This window comes from Andrographis paniculata, unplaced genomic scaffold, assembly GCF_009805555.1.
Source record: "Andrographis paniculata isolate CXL003 unplaced genomic scaffold, ASM980555v1 Contig37END, whole genome shotgun sequence".
Taxonomy (NCBI): Eukaryota; Viridiplantae; Streptophyta; class Magnoliopsida; order Lamiales; family Acanthaceae; genus Andrographis; species Andrographis paniculata.
In genome coordinates this window covers 1,283,016-1,301,060 of record NW_026137570.1, presented here as the reverse complement: position 1 = coordinate 1,301,060, position 18,045 = coordinate 1,283,016, and the positions used below count along the sequence as shown (strand labels likewise).

General features: G+C 37.0%; 4 protein-coding genes and 1 non-coding gene across 6 annotated transcripts; 1 reads left to right on the top strand and 4 right to left on the bottom strand.

The window, feature by feature from the left end:
* Positions 1–1,699: 1,699 nt before the first annotated feature.
* On the bottom strand, positions 1,700–4,925 carry LOC127250283 (NADH dehydrogenase [ubiquinone] iron-sulfur protein 8, mitochondrial). Its single transcript, XM_051273475.1, has 8 exons — positions 4,765–4,925; positions 4,265–4,361; positions 3,201–3,254; positions 3,001–3,092; positions 2,713–2,826; positions 2,363–2,430; positions 2,156–2,267; positions 1,700–2,066 (listed from the first exon to the last, which is right to left on the bottom strand). Exons 1-8 carry the CDS (start codon positions 4,816–4,818, stop codon positions 1,971–1,973), a joined length of 687 nt encoding a protein of 228 aa, XP_051129432.1. The 5' UTR covers positions 4,819–4,925; the 3' UTR covers positions 1,700–1,970.
* A 201-nt stretch (positions 4,926–5,126) lies between these two features.
* On the top strand, positions 5,127–6,822 carry LOC127250282 (reticulon-like protein B2). Its single transcript, XM_051273474.1, has 5 exons — positions 5,127–5,375; positions 5,863–6,043; positions 6,136–6,277; positions 6,345–6,414; positions 6,501–6,822. Exons 1-5 carry the CDS (start codon positions 5,228–5,230, stop codon positions 6,668–6,670), a joined length of 711 nt encoding a protein of 236 aa, XP_051129431.1. The 5' UTR covers positions 5,127–5,227; the 3' UTR covers positions 6,671–6,822.
* Positions 6,823–6,883: 61 nt separating this feature from the next.
* LOC127250281 (calcium-dependent protein kinase 1-like) lies at positions 6,884–11,381 on the bottom strand. Of its 2 annotated transcripts, XM_051273473.1 has the most exons (8): positions 10,651–11,381; positions 9,409–9,552; positions 9,184–9,336; positions 8,933–9,048; positions 8,056–8,223; positions 7,451–7,578; positions 7,259–7,358; positions 6,884–7,100 (listed from the first exon to the last, which is right to left on the bottom strand). In XM_051273473.1, exons 1-8 carry the CDS (start codon positions 11,309–11,311, stop codon positions 7,017–7,019), a joined length of 1,554 nt encoding a protein of 517 aa, XP_051129430.1. In that variant the 5' UTR covers positions 11,312–11,381; the 3' UTR covers positions 6,884–7,016. The 2 variants fall into 2 exon arrangements, with proteins under 2 accessions (XP_051129430.1, XP_051129429.1); XM_051273472.1 differs by having other exon boundaries at positions 9,184–9,552.
* Positions 11,382–11,623: 242 nt separating this feature from the next.
* On the bottom strand, positions 11,624–11,695 carry TRNAG-UCC (transfer RNA glycine (anticodon UCC)). Its single transcript has one exon. It is a non-coding gene; the product is annotated as a tRNA-Gly (tRNA).
* A 1,364-nt stretch (positions 11,696–13,059) lies between these two features.
* Positions 13,060–17,526, bottom strand: LOC127250279 (cation/H(+) antiporter 18). Its single transcript, XM_051273470.1, has 4 exons — positions 17,335–17,526; positions 16,993–17,212; positions 14,481–15,482; positions 13,060–14,397 (listed from the first exon to the last, which is right to left on the bottom strand). Exons 2-4 carry the CDS (start codon positions 17,188–17,190, stop codon positions 13,210–13,212), a joined length of 2,388 nt encoding a protein of 795 aa, XP_051129427.1. The 5' UTR covers positions 17,191–17,212; positions 17,335–17,526; the 3' UTR covers positions 13,060–13,209.
* Between the last annotated feature and the right edge of the window lie 519 nt (positions 17,527–18,045).

Sequence of the window (18,045 nt, the reverse complement as noted above, 5' to 3'; positions counted from 1 at the left end):
TTTTGTTCTGAAAATTTTTATTTATATATAATGACAAAAAGTTTCAAAATATGTAAAAAAAAATAATAAAATAAAAAAACATATTACAAAGTCCTCAATGCAATTTACTAAAATGAATCACATTATCCGAACATCGACGTGCAAATCTCGACGGCGGCGGTGCTCCGACGACTACAAATCGTCGAGTCTCGGAGTCGGCATCGAATACGATCTCTTACAATACATAATAGCGCCTTCAATCCCATCCCTCACCTCCGCCAGCGTGTCGTCGCTGCGGCGGCGGCTTCCGGACAGCGGCGCCGCCGCCGCCGCCGTGCCGAGGGCGGAAGCCGACCGGCTTTTGCCCAAGTGCTTCAGCACCACTTTCAGCCCTGACGGCAGATTATTGCTACACCTATGAATCGCCGCCGCCGCGCACGGAGGAGGAGACGCCGCGCCGCCGCCGCCGACGGCCGGAGAGCCGCCGCATTTCATTCTTTCAATTGACTGCAAATTAGGCTTCAGCAATTTCAAATACTTGAGCAACACTTCCTTCGGTACCCATTTCTCACCCGGATCCGGGTCCGAATTGGATAACCCATCTTCTCCGATCGGATCTCCGGCGAAATCCAGGCCGTCGATGTCGCCGGTACAGTGTTTGTCAGGTTGAGTTTGTGGGGATTTGTAATTATCAGTGAGTGCGAGGGAGAATTCGAGGTCGATGTACGGGCCATCGTCGCCGGCGCCGGAGATTGAATTGGGCGGGTCTCCGGCGAAGAGGATGTGGCAGTACTTGAGCATAGTGAAGGCTTCCATTGTTGGTAGAGCCAGTCTTGTAAATTAAAGATAATAATTTTAAAAAATAATAATAATATGAGTTATGAACAAAACAGTGCATAATGAGGTTTTTATACCATCACTTGGTTCATATTTTCGAATATTTTAATAAACTAATAATATTAAAATAATAATAAATGGGTGTTGATGATGTTCCCCTTCCCTTGGAAAGCTTCACCACAAATCCATTACCTAACGAGGGGACATTAATAGTATGATTCTGATTTAAAAAATGAAGTATTAATTTAAAATTTTGTTAAAATATTATTTTGATATAATATATTTCTATTAAAAATATGTTCAAATTTGAAATCACACAAAAAATTTAGAGCTGCCTTGGAGTTTTATAATAGATTTTAAATATAAATATGTAAAAAATTTTGATATATTTTTTTTTTAATGTTTGTAATTTAGGTAATTAGTATATGATTACTTTGAAATGACATAGATAAAAATAATAATAAAAAAATATTTTGAATTAGAACGAAGAAAACATCATATATTTTTATTCATATTATTAACATATTTATTTTATATATTATATATATTTTAAAAATAATGACAAAAGACCAAATTTTATTGTATAAATAAATATATTTAATGTGATATTTTTTAAAAATAAATAAATTAGTAAAATTGATTGTGAAACAGAACCTTATTGTTTATGAACCACCCACTTTCATAGTTTTATTGGCAATGGATCGGACTAGATTTTCTTGGGCTTGTCCACATTAGCTTGCATGTCCTATTTGTTTTATTTTCATATGTTAACTGAAGCTATTCAAAGTATCAGCACACCGTAACCATTCCCCGTAAATTATATAATGCAAAAAACACATTAGAAATAGAAAGCTTCAATGAACATCTTGAAAGAATGATGAAATTATGATAAATCAAAGATGATATATATATATATAATATAGATAGAGATAGTCGTACAACATGAAATAATTCTCAATCCACAACAAGATTCAAGATCCTCCATGTGAAGTGAGTGAAGTGTTTCAGTCTAAAACCAAAAGTTCATTGCCAAAAACAGATATGCATCAACCATGGGATATAAAACAACAGCAAATTTTTAGTGAGTTTCATAAGATTTATTTAAACCTTACTTATTCAGAAGAGCATCATCCGAAAACCCGACGAATCCAATCTCAACGGTAGAGGCTTTCAGACCGAAGATTCTCCGCGATTTCAGTTTCCCACCTGTCGCCGTTCTCCAGCAGCTTCTCCTTGTCGTAGAGAAGTTCCTGTCGTAACGCCATTTAAATTTAATTTAAAAATCATGTTTTACTTTTTGAGTTCGAGAAGCTATGACAAGAAACAAGATCCATCAAACCTCGTGGGTCTCGGTAGCAAACTCAAAGTTAGGACCTTCAACAATGGCGTCAACAGGGCACGCTTCTTGGCAAAATCCACAGTAGATGCATTTCGTCATGTCGATATCATACCTTCCCAATCAAGAAAGGTCCATTATTACTACACACACGATCAAGGAGTAAAAAGAAATGAGATTTGTAAGAGCACTAGACAATGTGACTTTTACCTTGTTGTTCGTCTGCTCCCATCTTCTCGTTCCTCAGCTTCAATGGTGATTGCTTGAGCAGGGCAAACCTGTGATACAAGAAATAAAAAGCCAAGACTCACACGTCACGGCTCCACGGCATGATAAATTCAAGAATCGAACAAAAGATGGTTAGTTCATTAGTGTTCTAAGCATCATTTGGGCACTGTTCAATATGTAATAGGATTTTTTATTTTTTTTTCCACCTATGAATCATTTTCAATGACTACATTCTAAACTCCAAAAAATTCGAATCCAAAATACAAGTAGAACCATTAGTTTTGTATCTATAATTTGGCAACGGATGTAAGGTTGTTTTGCCAGTGACTTACAGCTTCACAGAGTTTGCAAGCAATGCAGCGCTCCTCTCCAGTGGGATACCGTCGAAGAGCATGTTCTCCACGAAATCGAGGGCTCAGAGGGCCTTTCTCAAATGGATAGTTAATCTGCAAATAAACATCTTCCGATTATGTTATGGCATGTTTCCTTGTAAGCAAATTAGCAGCAAGATAAAACGGCGAGCTAGTCTGGTCATCTTTTAAAGCAATTCTACTAAACTTAAACATTGGGAAGGCACAAGTAAATAAATGTGACGAAAAGAATTAAGAAAAAGAACATACAGTAACTTTCTTGTCGAAGAAGTATTTGAGGGTCAGCATGAGCCCTCGAACCATTTCAGTGAGAAATAATGTATTTATGCTCTGCTCAAAAACTACAGGAAATTAAGCAAAAAAACAAAGATATTAAGATTAAATATTGATGAATTATAGCAAGGTGCAAGATGCAATGAACAAGAAACACATCTGTGAACATCTTTTACCAGAATTCCAGTCCTTCGATACCTCCTTTGCAAGCTGTTCCCTCTCTTCATCATCTGTATCAGTAGCAGGTATGCGAAGATAGTTATCATACCTTACAACTTTTGGTCATGTAACACAGATGCTTGTAAAACGAAGCTCGAAATTGGTATAATAATATAAGTCGTGTGTTCAACTAAGATACACATAGTTGATACTTGATGATATCCTTGAAGAACCTCTACACAGAATCAATGCCATAATTATAACTCGATCCTATCTTAGACTTAGAATTAAGGTCGTGCGCATGTGTGGGCATATAAACATATAAATGCAACTCTATGAGGACTTGAAAGCAAATATCCCTTTTACCAAATTCTGTGCAAACAAAGTCTCAATGGTTTAATAGTTGGTTGCCGTGCTTCCTCGAATGATCTAGAGTCCAAAAATGGTTCAACACTTTGATACTCCCTCTGTCTGCCAAAACTATGCAATTTTCTTTTGGTTATTCGTTTAACTTATACATAATCCATTTATAGTAAAAAAATATATTCATCCATAATTTTATTATCTTTATTTTAACAAATAATAACCAATTTATAACATTTTTTTCTACTTACCCCATTAACTTTTATAACTCTTTAATGAATTTCCCATAATACCCATATTTTACTTTTTACCTATGGTACTTTTATATTAAAATACTATTATTTTTTAGTTTCCGTGTCCAAACAAAGTAGCATAATCATCTCAGACCGAGTATAACATAAGAGACCAGGAACTTAACCAGGACACTTCACTACTCCATCACCAGGATCATGAAAGATTTGATACACCTAAATAATAATCCAATACAAGAAGAAATTTATCTGAGGTACATACCAAAGTTGTTTTGTGAAACACAAAATAAGTCGATCGTAAAATAATTACATATGAAAAAAAAAAAAAAGACACAACATGAAAGAATAGCATATGTATAAACACTTGGACCATGAAATATTTTGATATGAATCATATCCAATACTAAATTGCTTTTGCTGAGCAACATAAATACAAAAATCAAAATCTGGTGAAAGATGTTGCAAACCTTTGTCCGTAGAGAACGACTGTTTCGTAGCAAATGATCGTTCACTGCATACTGCCCCGAGACGGCTATTTCCCTGCAAGACTTGCCCAGACAAAGCCTACAATTCCCCAACAAAGACATTACCCACATGTCTATGAACACAAGTTATTTGAAGAGCACTAATTCCTACTACAGCAAAACAGCAACAAATGTGTTAATCCATTCAAACAAGTCCTCAATGCTATTTTTGAAATTCAAACACCCAAAATGACCTAATTTACTGAAATTATCCCCAATTATTCCTCAGTAAACCAAAACCCTAGATAATTAACAAAATGAATAACGGAATACAACATACATCAATCACTCCAACCTTGCACAATAACAAATATCAAGATGCAAATAATCAATATGGTTACCCTGAACCCTATTTACCGAATTCATAAATCAGAAACGAAAATCACAACAAAAATACCAGCAATAACTAACAAAATAAACACGAATTTGACTAGAATCCTTACCAGATGACGAGCACGAAAAGCGGCGAGGGATTTGCGAGCAAAGATTGACGCCATATCGCCGTATTCAGATGCCGGAAAAATTCTCACTCTTTCAAGCTGTTATATACGAAGGAAGATCGAAGAAATTGAACTGAAATCTGATTGGCTGTTACCGTAGTTCCGTCACAGCCGGTTAATTTTAAAATATCATATTAAAAACAATTTTCAAATAAAAATATATTGGGCCACTTTCACTAATATTGGGCTTAATTAAATTTAAGGCCCATTTTTCGTGAAATCCTGGACGTCGAAAACGGGACCCAAGCAATTCAACGGTCCAGATTTGATCTTTGAAATAGCTAAAAAGAAACACTTGGAAGAATCTGATTGAGCTCCATTGCAGTTGAACATTGAAGAGCACTTTCTTCGCACACTCTCTACACCGAATCTCTTCGTGTATTGATAGGTCTGGAAGCTGTTATCCATGGAGGATTATCAGAAGGAGGAGCCTTTGGTGGATAAGATTGAGGAGAAGTCGTCGGAAGACGAGAAGGAATATTCAGTTAACAGCAAGGTGTACCGCCTCTTCGGAAGGGAGAAGCCTGTTCATAGTATTCTCGGCGGTGGAAAGCGTACGTTGATACTGAAAGTTGAGGTTTAAACTTGAATAAATGTTGCGTAGTGATTGTGGCTTTTGATTTAAATTGAATCGAATCTGCTTTTTTATCTTTTCAGATAATTTTGATGTCTTGAGGTTCCGATTGCTTTTGCTGTTTGCTGAATTATTAGCATTCGTATTAGTTGTTTTCTGGTGATTTTAGCTTTGGAGCTATCGAATCTGTTGAATTGCTTGAGAAGATCCATTTCTTCTCGTTTGAATTGCTTTGTTGTTGGCTTGTTGCTCACGCGATTAAGAAGTTCTAATGAAGTGATGAGATTCTGTAGCTTTTGCTTTTGCTGTGGAATGATTTTTGGTTAACTAAGTTTGGATCTACATGCTTTTGATCTTGGTGAATAAATTTTTGGATTTCTACAATCTCTACAGAATCAACGTTTCTGTTTTCAGAAATTTTTTCTAGACATGTATTTCAATCTAATTTAGATCTTCGCTGCGAACAGCTGCCGATGTTTTTATGTGGAAGAACAAGAAGGTGTCGGCAGGAGTGCTCGCAGGGGCTACGGCTGTATGGATTTTGTTCGATGTCCTTGAATACCATCTGCTCACATTGGTCTGCCATAGCTTGATCCTCAGCTTGGCGATTTTGTTTCTATGGTCGAGTGCTACGACGTTCATCAACAAGTGAGCTGTGTTCATCTCAAAGTGATTTCAAATCTCATCTTATCCGTTGTTAACTTACATTGTATCGATTATTATGTTTCTCTTTCTGCTAGATCTCCCCCACGCATCCCGGAAGTTGTTATTCCGGAAGACTGTGTGGTGAAATCCGCAGCTGCTTTGAGGAATGAAATCAACCACGGATTCGTAATTCTTAGGGACATTGCATTAGAAAAGGATGCAAAGAAGTTCCTCGCGGTATGTTAGTTTTCTTCGACGGCGCTATGTGATTTCTTGTAGGTGATATTTATGTTTATATGCGCAGGTTGTCGCGGGATTGTGGGTGTTATCCATCTTGGGGACTTGGCTCGACTTCTTGACGCTTCTATACACGAGTAATGTTCCAAACTCACGACGATCTTTTCAACTACTACGAATTCATGTTTAGAATCTTGACACATACGACGCTCTATTTGAACAGTCGCCGTGTTGCTATTCACCGTGCCTCTATTCTACGACAAGTATCAGGACAAAGTCGACTCTTTTGCCGAGAAGGCAATTACGGAGCTAAAGAAACAATACGCTGTCATAGACGCCAAAGTATTGAGCAAAATCCCGCGCGGACCTCTCAAAGATAAAAAGCATGAATAGCTCGATGATTAAGATTATCGCCGTCTACTAGGATAAATCAATCGATGTTTTTCTAAGAACTTAGCTCTATCTTCTACTACTTATGCGATTGTACAAAACACGTTCTAACCCGAAACACTTTCACTTCTTCGTTTATAGTAAAACCTTATGTTCTTCGCATAATTTTGAAAGTGCAACAAAATGGCCCTAAAGAAACTTCACAAACTATGCACGTATGATGAATATTTCGAAACTCGCTTATGTGTAAATACGCCGATAACAAGAATATAAACACGAACAAGAAATTACTTGTTATGAAACATATCAATTTTCAAAGGTTCGATTGCGTTGCATACCATTCGTGATTCTATTTTCGTCGTCTCGTTGTCGCCATGTCCGGATTTCCTTTCCTCATCATTGCGACAAACTCCTCGTAATTTATCTTCCCATCCTACCATTTTCACGGCAACACGAAATGCTCATTATTATAGCTTATAAATAGATTTCAAAACCTTCCATTTACGATTGAAAGTATACTCGGATCGATTCTTCAAACACTTCATCGAAACACGATTTAAGGAGATTTGTTCTTATGAAAGAAATTCTTACATTGTCGGTGTCAACTTCCGCGAGGATTTCCTTGATCGTGTTAGCATCGCCCATGTTGTATTCTTTGAGGGCGTGCTCGAGTTCTTCCATGGTGATGTACCTAAAAGATCGAAATCCAAAGCATAAGAGCAAAGCGTAGGATGCCCAAAACGATAATACAACTAAAAACACGTGAGAAAACTCGAGTTCGACCCGCTCTTATCCTTGTCGAAATATTCAAAAGCTTTGTACAAATGGTCTTCCCGCTCCACACGGTTCATGTGCATCGTAGCTGTTATGAATTCGATATAGTCGATCGTCCCGTTCCCGTCCACGTCCGCCTGCAAATAACATAACACCAAAATATATAACACAATTTCCGTACTATTCAATCTACCGAGCCTTTTCATTCAAAACATCATATCTAATACCCATTTCTAAACTTTGGAAATTCAAGAATCGAATAAAATTTTCCATTTCCGACAAGTTTATTACTTTATCAAAACAAAATCGAACAAATCAACCCTCAAAAAAGGTCGAAAATTTGTTAGCCTTGTCCCTGTATCATTACAAACTTCATATGGTTTAAACTTGAAACTTCTTCTTTACAATTTCGAACTCAATTCACAATGGCACCATATTCAAAGCTAATTAAATCATCGGACTAAATTTCATCGAAAAATCTCAAACATCAATTTTGCAAATAAATATCAAATTTTTGTTACGGCTCTATAAATCACACATTAAGTTAGGTCGATGGATTAGCTGAAACATAAATCGAGCATTGCCCAAGAAACAGTTAAAGTTAGAGGCGTTACCGCTTCCATGAGCTGTCTAACTTCGGATTCAGACAGCTTCGTGCCGAGCTTGGGCAGGCCAGCCTTTAACTCTTCAAATGTAATCGTTCCGCTGTTGTCTGTATCCATTGATTTGAACATCTCCTTCAAGCCTATGATTTCTTCTTCGGAGAGATTCTCCGCAATCACCTATCGAATCATAAGCATCAATTTCTCAAAAAAATCCGCATGCGCAAAAATATAGGCGATGTTTTCTTATACTTTTAAATTTCATTTCTATACTATTCATCATAAAATTCTCTCTAAATAACATCAGACTTAACACCTATTTTCATTTAACACATTAAATTAAGAAATATATATTCTTTATTTAATTTCTTACTATTCCAAAACACCAAAATACTTTCAAAATATATCTAAATACTCTCGTAATTTAATCCAGTAAGCGACACATGATATCAGTTTACTAGTTAAGTTAAAGATGTATGGAAATAATCTCGTATCTCGACTATTAGCTCTAATGGTCTTTTACTTGTGCACAACACTTAAAAAGTGATAGACAAATTTCCAAACATAATCCACATAGTGTGTTTGTTCGGGGATTTTCCCGAAAAATCAAATATTTATTTTTTATATTATACTAAAAATCAATTTTACATTCAAAACATTACATCAGCACCTATTTATATCACATCGTACGACTATTCAAATTCAAAATTTTTACCATTCAAATCATAACTTAAAATCCAAACTCCCAAACAAACACACCCTATAAAGGACTTGAAAATAATAAACGATACTACTTACACGACCAAAATTATATTTCTCCCTATATATGTATATGTTACCCAAAATTATTATAGAAAATAGAATGGATATGAAGATTCTCATTTCGAACCTTAAGAGCAACTTTCTTTAGTTTGTTCATCGCACGGAACTGCTTCATTCTACTCAAGACCGCAATATCCAGAGGCTTATCGGATGCATCCCCGTCTTCTCTCATCCACGGATGGTCTGAATTATCACAACCATTTCCCATTCGTACAAAAAACCCAAACTAAAAACCATAATGCCATGAACGTAAAAGAAACCCATACTAAAAACCATAATGCCATGAACGGACATCCTTCGACACAATCAAAAACTTACTCAGCACTTCGGCTGCAGTGAGCCGGTCCTTAGGGTCAGCTTGAAGCATCTTTTTCACCAGATCCTTGGCGCTGCCCGAAATCGATGGCCAAGGGTCCGATACAAAATCGAGATGCCCCCGCAAAATAGCATCGAATATCCCCTGCTCATTCTCTGGACATTCAAAGATAGTTAGAACACTGTCCAAATCGAGCAGTGACCACAAAGACAACATCGAATACTTACCGCCCCAAAAAGGGGGAACGCCACTGAGCAAAATGTAAAGTATGACTCCGGCGCTCCAAATATCAGCCTCGGCGCTGTAACTCCGGCGAAGAACTTCGGGAGCAACATAGTACGCGCTGCCAACGAGGTCCTTAAATACCTCTCCTGCAATGAAATCGAAATATAACCAACATATTCATGTCAAATAATGTAGCTGTTGATACAATTTCCAGGATAATACTTTTGCATTTGAGCTCAGTTTATTACTACAAAATTTCACGAACAGGGTGTGGTCGATTAACAACTTTTGTTCATTTTTTACACCAATCAAGAGCTTTGTTCTTGATATTATTTTTTCCACATGTTTTTCCAAAAAAAATTTAATAAACTAAGCATCTTCATTATTTTTATATTCTCTGTACAATTCTTTATGTCTCACATAAAAAAACTCCCTCCGTCCACACAATAAGTATACATTTATTTTTGGCGCGAAGTTTAAGAAATAATAGTATTTTAATTATAGTGGATACATAAAAGTAATATAATGATATTTTTGCCCTTACTTTTGGATATAAAAGTAATGATGTGATGTAAAGCAAGGGTATTTGTGAAAAAAAAATGGAGTATTTAATGAAATATTTACTTTGTAATTGGACGTCCCAGAATAGAAATATGTATCGAGTATTTTATTTCCATCAATTTCACAAAACAGTTTGCTACTAATTTAATTTGCTACTAAAACAATATATAAAAGTTAAGTGAGATATTTTAATTGATCAATTTGCTACTAATTTTCTTAATACTTCACTTAATTGTAAATATATAAAACAAAAAATAAATGTAAAAGTTACTACAATACATAGTATCAAAACTTCTGAAACTATGACCTAAAGTTCAACTAACTTTATCAACAAAAGGGACTAAATCAGTAAGTCCTAGCTTTCATTTTATAAACAAATCTGTGTTTGTTTTGTGATTTTAACTAAGTTATATAAATATATACGAGGAAGGGTAATATTAAAAAAAAAAAATTGTATTGAATTATATACTATATTATATAAGTGTATTTATATATTTTATTTTTCTATAATATTAATCAAGAACATCTCTTGAAATTTTTTTTGTCACGTAAAAGTGTGTGTTGTTTAACTGCGATTTTTTTATGGCAATTCAATTCTTATCACCAAACGTCATAAATGAATATTTAATTCAATTAAATGAGGAAACCCTAATTGCGGAAAAAAATTGGGGGAAAACCCGTACCCGGTTTGAAGAAAACGGATAGTCCGAAATCCGTAGCCTTGAGCGGCGAGTTGTCGTCGGCGCTCAACAGCAGAAAATTCTCCGGCTTCAAATCGCGGTGCATAACCCCCATGGAATGGCAGGCGTGCACCACCGTAACGATCTGCCGGAAAATCGCCGCCGCCGCGCGCTCCGAGTAGTGCCCCTTCGTTATGATGCGGTCGAAGAGCTCGCCGCCGGCGCAAAGCTCCATAACCAGATGGACGTTGTGGCGGTCCTCGAACACCTCCTTCAGCTCCACGATATTCCGGTGGCCGGTCAGGTGGTGCATAATCTGAACCTCGCGGCGGACGTCGGCGACGTCGTCGGGATTCAGGAGCTTCCTCGTGGCGATTGACTTGCACGCGAAGCTCTGGCGCGTCTCGCGGTGAGTCACCAGATGCGTCACGCCGAACTGCCCCCGGCCGAGCTCCCGACCGAAAATGTACGCCGCGTGCACGTCGGACATCGGCCGGCCGAGGATCCGACCGGCGCCGGTGAGAACAGGCCGCCGAGGCGGAGGCGGCGCCGCCGCCGGGAGTACGGTTATCTTCCCATCCTTCCGGCCGTTTTGGTTCGGCGCAGACGACGAGGACTGGAAATCATTTCCGCCTCCGCCGCTTCCGCCGCTGCAGTTACCCATCGGAAAATCGATTGGATTCGACGCTACGGTGGTGCGACTTCGGAGTCAAAAAAGTTTGAGGCGACCACAGAGGGAAGAAGGTTTTACTTGTAGTTGTCTGTCTATGTGAAATGACTATATTGCCCCTCGGATAATGTTAGCATTTTTACGCTACGCGTTAGTAAATAAGGTAAAAAAGAAAAACATAGGAGAATTATCCCAGCAATATATTTAAAATATTTTCCATTATTTTTTCATAGGTTTCAAAAGATATTTATTATTAATATTGCATCTAATTAGTAGAAAATATATTATTTAAATAAAATAATAATATGCGTTTGCCGGGAGTCGAACCCGGGTCTATTGCTTGGAAGGCAATTATCCTAACCGTTGGACTACAAACGCCATTTGTGTAATTAATTTATTTAAATTTATATATAATATATAAATAAATAAATACTGCGCAAGAAAAACAGGGCTAAGTCAGTTAGAATTATTTTTTTTTCCAATAATATCAAATCAAATATGTATTTTTAATTTATTATATTACTCTAAAATTTAATTTATATTCAAAATATTATATTAATATTTTTTTTAGTGTTTTTATCGTATTTAATAATTATTTTAATTTAAAATTTTCTTATTTAAAACTAAAATCCGACAAATAAACGCACTCTAAGCATTGGTTTGAATAATTTTTGCTTGGTTTATAATTGGTTAAGTATGGTGTATGAAGTTGAATGGTTATATCACATTCCATAATAATATGATTTTGAATCATTGACATAAATAAATTATGGTTTTTATTTTTTAAATATCATTTCCTTATTTATTATATAATGCATAAAAATATATTAAAACTACTATTTTTAAAAATCAAAATAAAATAAAATAAAACCAAAGTCTAGAATAACACACATCACACATGGTATGTGTTCTTTTTTAAGAAAAATGTATTTTATGTCTGCTATGTTTACCCTAATACTTGGGTGTGTTCTTTCACTGAATTTTATAATTTTTCCAAAAATACATTTTTTTCAAAATAATTAATATATTAAATACAGTTATTATTTTTATAATCATTTACATAAAATTTTATACTTTACATTAAAAATATATATATATTCAAACAATTTCATTGATCAAATAAACCTTTATATTTAATAAGACAAATGCAATATTTATTTATACATTGGAAAGAACATGTGATGATTGACCAATATGAGAAAAGTTTGTTACTACCTCCATCCCGTAATAAAGTATTTATTTTTTGATTTTAGTCTGTCCCATAAGTATTATTTTTTTAGTAACTGTACTATCTACCTAACATTACAAATATCCTTACAACTTACAATATATTACACAAATATTATTGCATTTATATCACACATACTAACAAGGTTATTTTAGTTATTTCTACTTTATTTTTATTATATCTCAATATAATACTAATATTTCTAAAATTACGTGCAAAAAGCAAATTGATATTTCGTTTTGGGAGGGAGGGAGTATTTGAATTGATTTTAATGTCTATTTCACTAATTTATTCATTCCATTGCTAGTTGTTAATAATACTTGTATTGTTGTTTTTTTTTAAAAATAATTTAAATAACTATATAATCTAATTGTTTAAATAAAATAAACGTTTTCCAATATTAAAAGGTAGATGTCCAATAGTACAATAGTTTTAAATGAATAAATATATTATTAGTATAGATGAAGTGTTTAGATTTGTATTTTAAATAATAATCTAATATTATGTTTTTATCATTTTAAATTTAAATAAGAGTATCATTTTACTATTACATAGTTAATTATAAGATAAAATTTACATGTAGCATTTTTATATATTTAAACTAAAACACTAAATTCAACCATATTATGTAATATCTATATCTGCATCTATGCATATACTCTTCCTACTCTTCATCCGTCGTCTCATCTTCCTCAAGCCCCGCCGGCAAATCCGCCGGCGGCCGGCTCCGGTACTGCTGCACGATCAGCACCGACGCCGTCGTCTTAAACTCCGGCGAAATCAACAAATTCCCCATCGGTCCGATCTCCGGGCATTCGATTTTCTTGTCGAGAGCTGTCAAAAGCTCAATCTTCGGCATCCTCCCGACGATAAACAAGTTGCACCGATCGTAGCCGCGTATCGCCTCGACCATCTCCGCCGTATCCCTGACCACGACCTCGTCGTACTTGATCGATCCGTCGTCGGCGATTCTCCGCTTAAACTCGGTTAAAACCTCCTCGTCTTCATCCCGAGTATCCTCGCCGTCCTCGATGTCTAGCCGAGAAAAATTCCCGACGACGACGAAACGGGCGACGTTTAGACGAATCCCGGTGTGCTCGGCCATGAGGGCGCCGTAGGCGAGCGCCTCGCGGTCGTCGGGTCCCCCGATGAAAACCACCGTCACCGTATAGTCAACATCGCGCGCGGAAACATGGAACGTTCCTCCGAGCCCCCGGTCGACTAGAATCCCGACGGAGCACGGCGCGTGCTCGAGGACCTTTTTGTTGACGTACCGTAAATCGCCCCTCGTCGTTTCCAAGTGCCCGTCGAACGGCCGCGGGTGCTTGTGAAACGGGAGGATTATCAACGCGGCCCTCTTTCGATCGGCGCTGGCGCAGATGTCCTCGTGCATGCTCGACATCGACGAGATCGCGGTCGTCGGCCGGATTGAGACCCGGCTGAGTCGCCCGAAGGCTTCGAACGCGACGACAATCTGATTCGTGTCAGAATTCTTCCCGTCCTTGCTCCAAAACGGCAAACCGTTCCTCCGCGCCTTGTGGACCATCAATATCGCCGACGATCTCTCCGAGAGCTCCATCAAATGCATCGCATAGACGCGGAGGCCGCCCCGTTTTCCGGTGCCGCGCGACGCCTCCATGAGATTGATCAGCGTTGGGACATTTGCCGTGCTGTGGAAACACGTCAGCATCCGGAGCTGAGTGTCCGATTCTTTCCGTCGGATCGTCCGGTGTTTGTACTCGTGTTTCGCCGTCCGAGCCGGCTTGTACACCACCACAACCACCGGCGTCGTTATAAACGTCGTGAATAGCGCCATCAAGACCATTATCGCAAACGTTTGATCGTTCAAAACCTATGGGACGAGTCATAAAAACGAATATGAAACCGACACTTTATCCCAATCACAAATCGAAACTTTTCGAGCATTTTTGTTACCCCGCGATCTTTCCCGATGTTAAGAACGATGAGCTCGACCAAGCCTTTCGTGTTCATCAAGAACCCGAGCGCGATCGCCTCCTTGAAAGAGACCCTGCAGCAAATCGAAACCAAAACCGTGCCGACGATCTTACCGAAACACGCGGTGAATATAACCAGACCGAGAAGCCCCCAAGATCGAGCCCCTTCGATCGTCGCAACATTCGTCTTCAAACCACTCGACACAAAGTATAACGGGAGAAACAACCCCGAGACGAGATCCTCCACCTTTTCGACGAGGGCGTCGGCGAACGCACCGTCTTTCGGGACGAGGACCCCGAGCACGAAAGCACCGAAAAGCGCATGGATCCCGATCGTATCGGTGACGAACCCGGCAGCCAAGATCGCCGCCAACGTGGCGCACACGTACATCTCGTCGACGGGCTCTCCCCGAGGGCAATGTCGCGCAATCCATTTAAAAATCGGGGGGCAAACGACGATGCACAACCCGATGAAACCGAAACCCGACAAAAACACCCAGAGCGACACAACCGGCGATCGTCCCGTCCCCGAAAGCGCGATTGCGAGAGCGAGTAGAATCCAGGCGGCGACGTCGTTCACCGCAGCAGCCGACATGGCGACTTGTCCGACATCCGTCGTCAGGAGCTTAAGTTCGGCTAGAATACGCGCCAAGACAGGGAAGGCAGTGATCGAGAGCGCCACACCCATGAACACGAGAAACGGGCCCTGATCGACGCCCTTCGAAATCGTCGATCGGAGCACGACTGACGTCCCGACTCCTAACGCAAACGGGAGACTGATCCCGCCGAGTGCAATGCTGAGAGCCCTTTTCCCCGTTCGCCTTAGAGCCTTTGGATCGAGCTCGAGGCCGACTAGAAATAAGAAAAATAAAAGACCGAGGTTTGCGAGCGTGTCGAGAACCGTCAGGCTTCGAGCAGGGAAAACGGCGTCGAGATACTTCTTGTTGCGCCCTAAGGCTGATGGACCGAGCAAAACTCCTCCCTACACAACAAAAAAAATAACCGAATTTTTTGTTGCTATCAATATTCGACGGCCACACAATCTGAACAATTTCTTCGAATCCACCTCAAATAAGATATAAAACCATTTTCTATTTCAAAATCGAAATACTAGCATTTTGTTCGAAGATCAATTCCTATACGAATAGCAATTTTGACTATTCAAATAAGATATACAACAATATCCAACTTCAAAATTGAAATAACATTTCAATCAAAGATCCTTTCTTATTTGAATAACAATTTCGACTATTCAAATAAGATAGTTTGTTTACCTGTCAAATTTATTCTTGTTCCGTTTTATTCAGCTGTCAATTAAATTTAGCTATTGCGAATTTTGACAAAGACAAAAAAATAAAAAATAAAAAATCAAACATTTAACTATTATTTTTTATTCAATCATTTTCAATTTGAAATCAAAACAACATTTCAATCGAAGATCGATTCCTATTTGCATAGCAATTCCGACTATTCAAATAAGATATAAAACCATTTTCAAATTCGAAATGAAAATAGCATTTCAATCAAAATCCATCCGTATTCAAACAACTATTCAAATAAGATATAAAACTATCTTCAAATACAAATTCAAAGTAGCTTTTCAATGGAAGATGAATCCCTGTTCGAATAACAATTTCGAAGACTCTGTTTAAACAAATACTTTCGGAACTTTTGGCACTCTTTTCAAACATCTCTTTAAATATATATTTTACAAAACATCACGTCAATTATTATTTTTTACTATTTTAATTCTTTTTCAAAACTTTAAAACTCTTTAACCGGAATATTTATAAAATGATTTATCATTTTCAACTTCATCAAAACAACATTTCAATCAAACATTGATTTTCGAACATCAATTTCAACTATTCAAATAAGATATAAAAATCATTTTCAACTTCGAAATCAAAACAACATTTCAATCAAAGATTGATTCCTATTCCAAAAGCAATTTCAACCATTCAAATAAGATATAAAACAATCTTCAAATTCAAAATCAAAATAACATTCCAATAAAAAAAATCGATCCCTATTCGAACGACAATTTCAACTATTCAAATAGGATATAAAACCATTTTCAACTTCTTCAAAATCAAAACATTTCAATCAAAATTCGATACCCATTCGAACAACAATTTCAACTATTCAAATAAGATATAAAAACCATTTTCAACTTCAAAATCAAAACAACATTTCAACCAAAATTCGATGCCCATTCGAACAACAATTTCAACTATTCAAATAAGATATAACAACCATCTTCAACTTCTAAATCAGAGCAGCATTTCAATCGAAAATCAGTTCCTATTCAAATAGCAATTTCAACTATTCAAATAAGATATCAAAAACCATTTTCAACTACAAAATCGAAACAACATTTCAATCAACAATCGATTCCTATTCAAATTCAAATAACGATTCCAACTACTTCAAATTCAAACTAATCCTCAAACTACACACAGATTAAGAACAAGGATAATAAAAAACCTTACAATAATCTCAGCAATGACGCGAGGTTGTCTCAACGGCCTCAAAAGATAAGCAAGAAGACGAGTAAGAACCACAACAAGACATATCTGCACGATCAAAAGAGGAAGTGCATAATGCAACGGATTATCCCCTTGAAAAACGCCGTTCGACGCCGCCTTCATCGGCGGCGCGTCGCATCCGCCGGTGGAATTAACCGCCATTTTAGTCTTCGAGAAATTAAACCTAATCGAAGAAGCAAACACAACAACAACAACATCAAATTAGAAACAAAAAACGACGAAATTCTTCGAAAAACCATAAACAAAAAACTTCAATTCGAAACAGTAATAGTGCGCCATTATTACCACCGCGATGATTTTGAAGAAAACCCTTTTATAGATTTGGAAATTTTAGAAATAGCAAAGAAGCCCCTGGATAATCGTGAAATTCAAATTCGGGACAGTTCCCCTGTGTGTATATATATATTGTATGTATGTATAATGGCAGCCATGGGAGGTGGTTTTTGCGAGGTTTAAAGAAGATGGAAATGGGAAACGGCACCGCCAAGCTTAGGTATTTATAGACATCCCATTAAGGAAAAAGATTGAATTTTTCTTTAAAAAAATATTTAATAAATTAATGGGAAAGAAAGGTGAGAAAGCAACGGCCATATCCCAAGAAGATCGATTATTTATTGATGAGGCACACGTGAGGTGACAGGGGAGAAAGGAAAGGAAAGAAGAAACAACAAAAAGGAAAATTAAAGTGGAGATGATGAGTATGATTGTTAGATTGTTGATTATTAGTATTCACAGGAATCATCATCATCGATGATACAGACTTTACTTCACTCGTGATTCTATTTATTTTTCTCAGTATTTAATAAATAAATATATATATATATATATAAATATTAAGGACTCCTCGTTAATTTATAAAATATTTTGGCCTTGTTCTTCATATATATATATATATATATATTAATATTTTTTTCAAAAATATTATTTTACACATATTCATTATTTTTATATTTTTTTACGCTATCTCATATAAAGAAAAAATCCTAAATCTTTCTC

Excerpts from the sequence above, each read along its gene's own strand:
- LOC127250283 (XM_051273475.1), bottom strand. The coding sequence starts at position 4,818 with ATGGCGTCAATCTTTGCTCGCAAATCCCTCGCCGCTTTTCGTGCTCGT. Across the intron at positions 4,362-4,764 it reads CTTTTCGTGCTCGTCATCTG|GCTTTGTCTGGGCAAGTCTT; the intron begins GTAAGGATTCTA and ends GGGGAATTGTAG. Across the intron at positions 2,827-3,000 it reads TCTTCGACAAGAAAGTTACT|ATTAACTATCCATTTGAGAA; the intron begins GTATGTTCTTTT and ends GTTTATTTGCAG.
- LOC127250282 (XM_051273474.1), top strand. The coding sequence starts at position 5,228 with ATGGAGGATTATCAGAAGGAGGAGCCTTTGGTGGATAAGATTGAGGAG. Across the intron at positions 5,376-5,862 it reads TATTCTCGGCGGTGGAAAGC|CTGCCGATGTTTTTATGTGG; the intron begins GTACGTTGATAC and ends CGCTGCGAACAG. Across the intron at positions 6,415-6,500 it reads CTTGACGCTTCTATACACGA|TCGCCGTGTTGCTATTCACC; the intron begins GTAATGTTCCAA and ends CTATTTGAACAG.
- LOC127250281 (XM_051273472.1), bottom strand. The coding sequence starts at position 11,311 with ATGGGTAACTGCAGCGGCGGAAGCGGCGGAGGCGGAAATGATTTCCAG. Across the intron at positions 8,224-8,932 it reads TAAAGAAAGTTGCTCTTAAG|GTGATTGCGGAGAATCTCTC; the intron begins GTTCGAAATGAG and ends ATGATTCGATAG. Across the intron at positions 7,579-8,055 it reads TTAGACAGCTCATGGAAGCG|GCGGACGTGGACGGGAACGG; the intron begins GTAACGCCTCTA and ends TGTTATTTGCAG.
- LOC127250279 (XM_051273470.1), bottom strand. The coding sequence starts at position 17,190 with ATGGCGGTTAATTCCACCGGCGGATGCGACGCGCCGCCGATGAAGGCG. Across the intron at positions 15,483-16,992 it reads GCGTCATTGCTGAGATTATT|GGAGGAGTTTTGCTCGGTCC; the intron begins GTAAGGTTTTTT and ends TTTGTTGTGTAG. Across the intron at positions 14,398-14,480 it reads ACATCGGGAAAGATCGCGGG|GTTTTGAACGATCAAACGTT; the intron begins GTAACAAAAATG and ends CTCGTCCCATAG.